Here is a 7,520-nt window from a genome sequence, read left to right as displayed (position 1 = left end):
CATCACTGTTTATTTGGACATTTCTTTTGATAGTTTGTGTTGTAGGAAAATGAAAACCTCTTTTATCTTTTAATTTAATTACATCCCGCTTCAAAGCGCTGATGTATTGTGATTGTCAGTGTTGGTGTGTCCGTCCGTCCGTCCATTCGTATCTCCACCAAATATCTTCGCAACCGTTGCAGATAGAAAGATGACAGAAAAAGCACATTACTCGGGCAGCAAAGGGGATGAAAATCAGATGATGACCTTGACCTTGAGAAAACAAGGTCAAGGTCAAATTTCAACTTTTATACACTCAGGAACCGGATAAGATAGAATGATGAGGGAGAAGGCCAGTGTGAGTAAGACCATAGATCAAAGCTAGTTTTTTGATCAATGACAGTAGGTCAGAGCACAAGCTTTGATCTTCAACTTATGCAAGTAGGTCAGGGTAAAATTTTGACTTCAGGGGTTTTGCGGGATGTTGCAGTCTGATAGATAGATAGATAGATAGATAGATAGATAGATAGATAGATAGATAGATAGATAGATAGATAGATAGATAGATAGATAGATAGATAGATAGATAGATAGATAGATAGATAGATAGATAGATAGATAGATAGATAGATAGATAGATTTGTCTTTGAGTTTCTCAAATAGTGCTGGCAAATTATTTTTGTGTTTTATCACTTTTCATTGTACAGATAAAAGCAAAAAAAACCTCAAGACATAACTGCCGTAACATAGGCAATGTTTTGTTGGAATAAATTAATAAATGAAGGCATAAGACGGAGGATTTTTCCAAAGAACAATGTTTAGTTAATACAAAAATAGGTAAAATACAAATTATGATCTATTTATAGTGTGTGCGGTTGTCATATCAACAGAGAACCCAACAGGTTGTCAGATCTTCGTCACACTTCCCTTGACTCGATCCACCATCACTGGACACTCCTTTGAAGCAGGACTTTAGGTATATTTAGGAATAAAGCACATTGCTAGTGAGATCTTTACAAAAGAAGTGTTTTCTATCAATTTTAATGTGTCGTGTGAAACCAGAGTCATAATCAAAGTCATTTATGTGCTGTAATTCCAATAAAAAATACCCAAAGGTAAATAGTATGACAATCAAACCTTCAGGACTAGTTGAGGTCATAATGTTTAAAATTATTAATCTGACGCACGTGTTTACAGTCAAAAGATGCTGCACAGGAAACAGCAGCACATATATTTACAGTGCTTTTATGCCGTGTCACACAGGGAACAGTTACAAATGCATTAAAAAGCTGCAATATCACACATCAAAGACAGAGAAGTAAAATATAAAGCAGAAGTCTAATTTGGGAAAATGGAATTTCAAAAACGCTGGAGGCAAACTGCACAAAGACAAGCCACTCTGTCCTCGCCGCGCTGAAGAGAGCAACACTTTTTGTGTTTCTGACTGGCAAAAAATTGATTTTATGCTTGGAGAAAATGTCTCATAGCAACACTAGAACCAGTATTTTGACATTTAGCCACACTGTAAAACTTTGATGTCAATTTACTGTGAAATATACGATGAATCAATCATTCTGCTGTATTAACGTAACAAAGTGAGAAGCTTTGAACTGCAGTCAATCAGAGAATTATTTTGCAGCGTGAATGCCAGAATGCATTATTTACAGGAGTGTACTGTAAGCCGTAGAGCATCATGGGAAGGAGAATGAAAACTGTCAGGATTCAGACACGCTACGATCTGAAGCGGGTTTTATCCATATGCTGAAGGTTCTATACGTGTGGATATAATAATCAAGAGTAACACATCCTGTACAAAGTGTATACCTCAAAAGTAGATTCTCCATTTGATAAATGGTTTATGGTAATACTATTAGTATTAGTTGTTTTGTTGTATGGTAGAGTACTCTGACAGAGGGAGTCATTCACTGGAGGGTTGGTGGTTTGAACCTGGGGGGGGTCTATCCCCCCAGTGAATGTGTGAAGTGCTGTCACTCCTGATAAGTGGTGTGTTTGGGTGAACAGTGGCTTCTGTTGTAAAGTCACATTAGTGCAGCCCATTCAGCATTCCAGTAATAATATTACAATAATATTCTTTATTACCGTTAAAGGCAGGATGAACACCATAGATTCCAATAAAGTTAGACATATTTCTGTTTATGTGTGCTCGTATGTGTTTGTATTTATATGTTCTCAGTCGTGTCTCTGTAATTGTCTTCTTTGTCAATTTATGGTCTGTATTTATTTGTTCCTTCGTTGCCGTGCTGAGTTATTGTCTGTCTGTCTGTCTCTACAGTTTGCTGTTTTACAGTTACAAGAATATAGTAACGTACACCATATTTAATTTTAGTAACACATAATCCTAAAATACAGTAAGACACTGTAAAAGAAATTAGAGTACTATTAAATTAATTATACTTAACTACATTAACATATGACAAAAGATTTACAGTGCAGGTTTGTTCATCAAAGAGTGAAATATCCATAATATGAACTCGCATAGATTAAAACTACACTTAAATAAATAAAGCGGAAATGTTTGTATGCTTAATGTATGCTTAATCAGGAAGTGATGCTATAAAGTTATGCAGCAGTAGTGAAGGAGCCATAAGTGACAATAATAAGTGACACTACTGATGTTTCTTTTTTTGGGGGACATAAATGCTAAATTGTATTTTTCTAAACGGTACAGAGCCCCACCGAGAGGGGGAGAATGCACTCAAATCCACCCTTCACTCCCCTCATCCACCCCTGGTCCATTCCGAAACTGACTGTGCATCCATAAATAGGATAAAAGCCAGAATGATATAATGAATTCAGTGATCACTGCCTAGTTAAAGTAACCCACTCTTACAAAAAAACCCACCACAATCAGGGAGTTGGGGGGGGTTGTGATTGAAGTCATGCCATTGGTCAGACTGCCCCCCACCACAACTAAGCTAGTACAGTGCTCAGTGTCTGTAGAGAGACAGTTTTAAAAACCAGCTGGGAAAAACAAAACCCTCACACTCACAGGTACTCAAAATGTTAAATCTCAGATTAGTCAAAGTGATAAACAGCTGGTCTGCTGCTCTGGCTCTGCTGTATACGCTCGTGTCACACGCACAAATTGGGAACAAATTGTCTCTTGTGTCCAGGAATTAATCAAAATGTGGGAATGAATTGATTATTGTGTGCATGACATAGCATTTAAAACACTGTGTGCTAAAACATGGCCTCAGTGCAGATATGTACTCTCTGCAGCTGCTCTAGGGTTACATACTGAAGCCTTCAAGAACAGATGTGATGTTCCACTCATCAGTTCCTGATCAGGTGTGAAAGAAGACAACTAAGGTATGAGTAGGTGATTATGAATATACAAGGTGTTTCACTGAGATGCTGCATATTAATGTAACATCAAATTGAAGCTAACTGTCATCAGTTTCGAATTTCGCCGTTTTCAAATCTCTTACTCAAACTTATCCTCTGATCATATCACGGAGAACCTCAGGTGGCAAAGACCAAAGACGCAACAAGTCCAACAGGAGGAACTGAAGGCTCCAAAAGAATTAAAGAATTAAATGTCTGTCAATGACTGGCGGTCACTGCCTCAGACATGATGAACAGCTGAGACGGTCCTTTGTGGTGTTAGTGTAACCGGACAACACCAGGGCACCGGGGTCGCGCTCCGTCATCAGACTCTCCTCGTTGTTCAGGATGTGCTCCACCAAACAGCGTGCCGCCTCCTCGATGTTTGTGTTCTCCTGCAGGACAGGAAAAAAACTACTGACTCCACTGGGATGAATTATCATGCATCTGTTATCACAGACTGCAGTACAGACACGTGTTGTTCTCAGGATAAAAACAATGATGTTTCTAGATCCTCTGAATTCTTCCCTGTTGCTGTCATGATTCCGTTTATGTGGTTTTTATCATAAAATATCTTTGACAGCTATCAGTTTGATTTACGCCTGTTCCAACTTTTCTTGTGGATCTCTTAACTTTTCATCAAGTAGACCCGTAAGGTCAAATTTTAAATTTATTCATTAATAAGCTGTCGGTTATGATTGCTCTGGAGGGTTCTGTTGGGTTTCTCTTTCAAATGTCTGTTGATGTGATAAAGCGCTACACAAATAAAAGTTGATTGATTGATTGATTGTATCTCATGGGGCATTTCCTCTCTTGTTGTGGTTTGGTTTGATGCTGATGTGTGTCCAGTGCAGCAGGGGTTTGCATCTCCATTGGGGAGGGGTTTTCTGTGTGAGTCTTTAATTGATAAAGAGCTGCAGCTCCTCACATAAAATCTCTTCCTGTTGCACGACTGAATCGACGATCACAAAGCTCTGCTTGTTCAGTGTTAAGCACATTAACTTTCATTGAATTAAAGTCCCCTACTGGAATATTATTGAAAAGGTTTCATTAAGAAAAAAATCATAAAATGTCAAGTTTTCACCTCCAGCTACTTACAGTTTGATGTAGTGGAAACGATGCAAGGTACACACCCTGGTGCTGGTGTTGCAGCACTCTGGGAGTCTAAGCTTTGATGAGCTACAGATTAATATTGGAACCCATTCAATTGGTAGAGACACAAGGGATTTTTAATTTAATGTAGGCGAACATCTGATGCCTGCTGAGCCTTCACTTTCTCCAGCTTCTCTCTGACTTACACCCTGGTGTGGAACTCAGACCCACGGAGGGCAGCTAGCTCACACCAGACTGCTGGCGTTCCTGTTGGACTGGTGAGATCACGTCACCAAAGGTTTTCAAAAATTTCACTGATGTTTTCTGTTCATTTTCACGCTGAACTTTGGTTTTAATTACAGCGCTATTATTATAGCCTATCAGGTATATTCTGTAGGTAAACTGTGTATACTATATACAACACAACTGAATTTCCATTTGAGAGGAAATCAATCAACCTCCAATCTTTTATATTCATTATTTATAATTGGATAGAAACCACGGGATCTGTCTGGCTTTTCTTTTTTTTATTCTTTTTTTTTTTTGAGAATCTGCAGTATTTTCCTTCAGAGTTTTATTCCAGTATCTCCTCTTCAGTACCTTTGCTGAGGTCTCAAACCAGCCAACAAATCCATTCTCCCTGCAGAAGGAGTCCAGTTTAGGTTGATGGGAAGCAAGCTGGTCTGACTTATTGGCCAAAAGTACAGCTGGAACTGGTCTACCATGATTCAGAGTAACCTGGGGAGAGAAGATGGGTCATAGGATGGTTGTGCAAATTAACAAAAGCACAGTTGACTAAATTTTGAGCTGGATGTGTGAATAAAAGGAAAATTGGCCAAACAAAATAAATTCAAAAAAACTTGGAACAGACAAAATAGTGATGCCCTCTAATGTCCTCAGTTTTTGAAATTTGACCAGAAGCTGAGTAACTTTAGGTCCCTGACCTTGGAATCCAGGTCGTCCTTCCATTTCAGCACAGCATCGAATGTGGAAGCTCGAGTCACATCAAACACCATCAGCGCTCCCACTGCCTCCCGGTAATAAACTCGAGTCATGTTCCCATATCGCTCCTGTCCTGAGACACACGGACAGCCGTCACACACATACTGTATATTCCTGTGGAAAATCCAGTCAGCCACACAGCACAGTGTATTTGTGACATGTATCGCTAGTGTGTGTATCTGTGTTTATTCCAGAGTCGCTGCCATCATGTGAGTAATATTACAAACATGGACTCGTTGTCACAGTCAGGCTTAAGATCAACATTCCTCAACCAGGCTTTAAATGACATGGAGGCACCAAGGGATCCAGGGACACACTCTCCTCCTCTCCTGTCATGATCTTGACATGAGTTGATCAAACTGAAGGACTGTTATAATGTTTACATATTGGTTAAAAAAAAAGATTTTTATTGGTCAGAATTTGAAGTTGTAGATGTTTTACATCCATGCAGCTACCTTGCTGTAAGGCAGTGCTTCTCAATTATTTTCTGTCATGCTCCCCCTAGCAAGAAGAAAACAATTTGCGCCCCCACTCTCTGCTGCTGCTATAAATAATATCAATTATCTATAAAAAATTTAAGTACACCTTTGCGTAACATTTAATCCTTGTTAACATTAAAGAAAAGAAAAAATATATATAGTTCAATTTACAACAAAGAATTTTATTAACATTATTTTTTGGTCTATAACAGAAAAGTTTTAAGTGCATCAATTTGCCTTAAATTTAAAAAAAAAACCCTTATTTAAACTGTAAATATTTTGGTCAACTTATTGCACCATTTGATACTGAAAAATAAAATTAAACAAAACCAATAAATAGTAATAAATACAAATTCAGTTCAGCAACATTAACTGAGGAGCAAAATATATAAAAACACCTTAACCTACAAAACAAAAATGAATGACATGATTTGTGGTGATTTTTTTTCTCTGTATTTTATCCAAATGAGGAAGTCAGGATTAATGGTTATATTGAGATCGTTTCGGCAGTGATTTAAAGCTCAGCGCTACAGACGCTTCTTCATAGTTCCTCCAGTTAGTACCCCCTGCGCACACCTGACAATGAGCGCGCCACTGCCAACTACTGTAGTGGATGTGCAATTACACTTTATTCTAAGGTCAGATTGCGTTCAAAAGTGACAGATTTAAAATCCTCCATATCTGCTGGAAGCGGGAAACAGGATTTTGTCTCCAAAGAGCATAACACACACGCACACACACACACACACACACACACGCACGCACGCACGCACACACACACACACACACACACACACACACACACACACACAGATGTACATGCAGCTTTAGAATTTGGTCAATCACTTGTTCTACAGTACGTCTGTGAACCAGAATCCTCACAGACCTGCTATGTCCCACAGCTGCAGGCGGACCACGGTGTCAGTGTCCCACTGAAGCACCTTCAGGGCGAAGTCCACCCCGATGGTGGCTCTGTAGTACTGGGAGAAGATCTGGTGGACGTACCGCTTGATGATGGATGTTTTTCCAACTCCCAAGTCCCCGATGACCAGGACTTTGAACAAAAGTTCTTGCTGCATATCTGCAGCCCCCGCAGAGAAGCTATCAATAATGTTTAAACGATGATTTTTAAGTTGTTTTAAGACATTATATTATGATCCGACCTCAGGGACTTGTGAAGAGTCTGCCTGCCTCACCAGAAATAACATGTGGGTGTCTGCCCTCAGGGACAGCTGACTCCAACCACAGGCTGCAGCGTTTAAGTACCCCTCGGAAAAATTCAGTTCACATTTTCACACAGCACGTCCTGAAGCCTTTGTAAGACGCCAGACTGTCACTTCATAATGGTTGGACGCACTTTGTAGATGGAATAAGTATCTATTTAAATTTTTAGTCAACTAAAAATGTTAAATATAGATGCAAATTAACAAAAAACTGGAATAAATACATAAAATAATCGATATTCAGAACAGTATTCTAGAGAATTCATTAAAGTATTTCAATTTTTATCACATACGCAGTAACATGTAAACTTGTTGCTTGAATCTGACATATTTAATGCTGATATTGTTTATTTGTACAGTTTGTACAGCTTGTGATTTACAAAGCAACTAATTTGATTAG

General features: G+C 38.8%; 1 protein-coding gene across 1 annotated transcript; it reads right to left on the bottom strand.

The window, feature by feature from the left end:
• Nucleotides 1-853: 853 nt before the first annotated feature.
• Nucleotides 854-7,079, bottom strand: rab38c (RAB38c, member of RAS oncogene family). Its single transcript, XM_068331213.1, has 4 exons — nt 6,784-7,079; nt 5,361-5,491; nt 5,017-5,154; nt 854-3,719 (listed from the first exon to the last, which is right to left on the bottom strand). The coding sequence occupies exons 1-4, from the start codon at nt 6,974-6,976 to the stop codon at nt 3,558-3,560; spliced, it is 624 nt and encodes a 207-aa protein (XP_068187314.1). The 5' UTR covers nt 6,977-7,079; the 3' UTR covers nt 854-3,557.
• Nucleotides 7,080-7,520: the final 441 nt, after the last annotated feature.

Source organism: Antennarius striatus, chromosome 13 (assembly GCF_040054535.1).
Source record: "Antennarius striatus isolate MH-2024 chromosome 13, ASM4005453v1, whole genome shotgun sequence".
Taxonomy (NCBI): Eukaryota; Metazoa; Chordata; class Actinopteri; order Lophiiformes; family Antennariidae; genus Antennarius; species Antennarius striatus.
Note: the sequence above shows the minus strand (reverse complement) of the source record. Positions and strands in the feature narration are given on the sequence as shown.

What these genes read in the sequence shown, in the direction of transcription:
- rab38c (XM_068331213.1), bottom strand. Translation starts at nt 6,976, where the DNA reads ATGCAGCAAGAACTTTTGTTCAAAGTCCTGGTCATCGGGGACTTGGGA. An exon ending in GCAGCTGTGGGACATAGCAG is followed by an intron (nt 5,492 to 6,783) that starts GTCTGTGAGGAT and finishes CGTGTGTCTCAG; the next exon opens with GACAGGAGCGATATGGGAAC. An exon ending in AGGACGACCTGGATTCCAAG is followed by an intron (nt 5,155 to 5,360) that starts GTCAGGGACCTA and finishes TTCTCTCCCCAG; the next exon opens with GTTACTCTGAATCATGGTAG.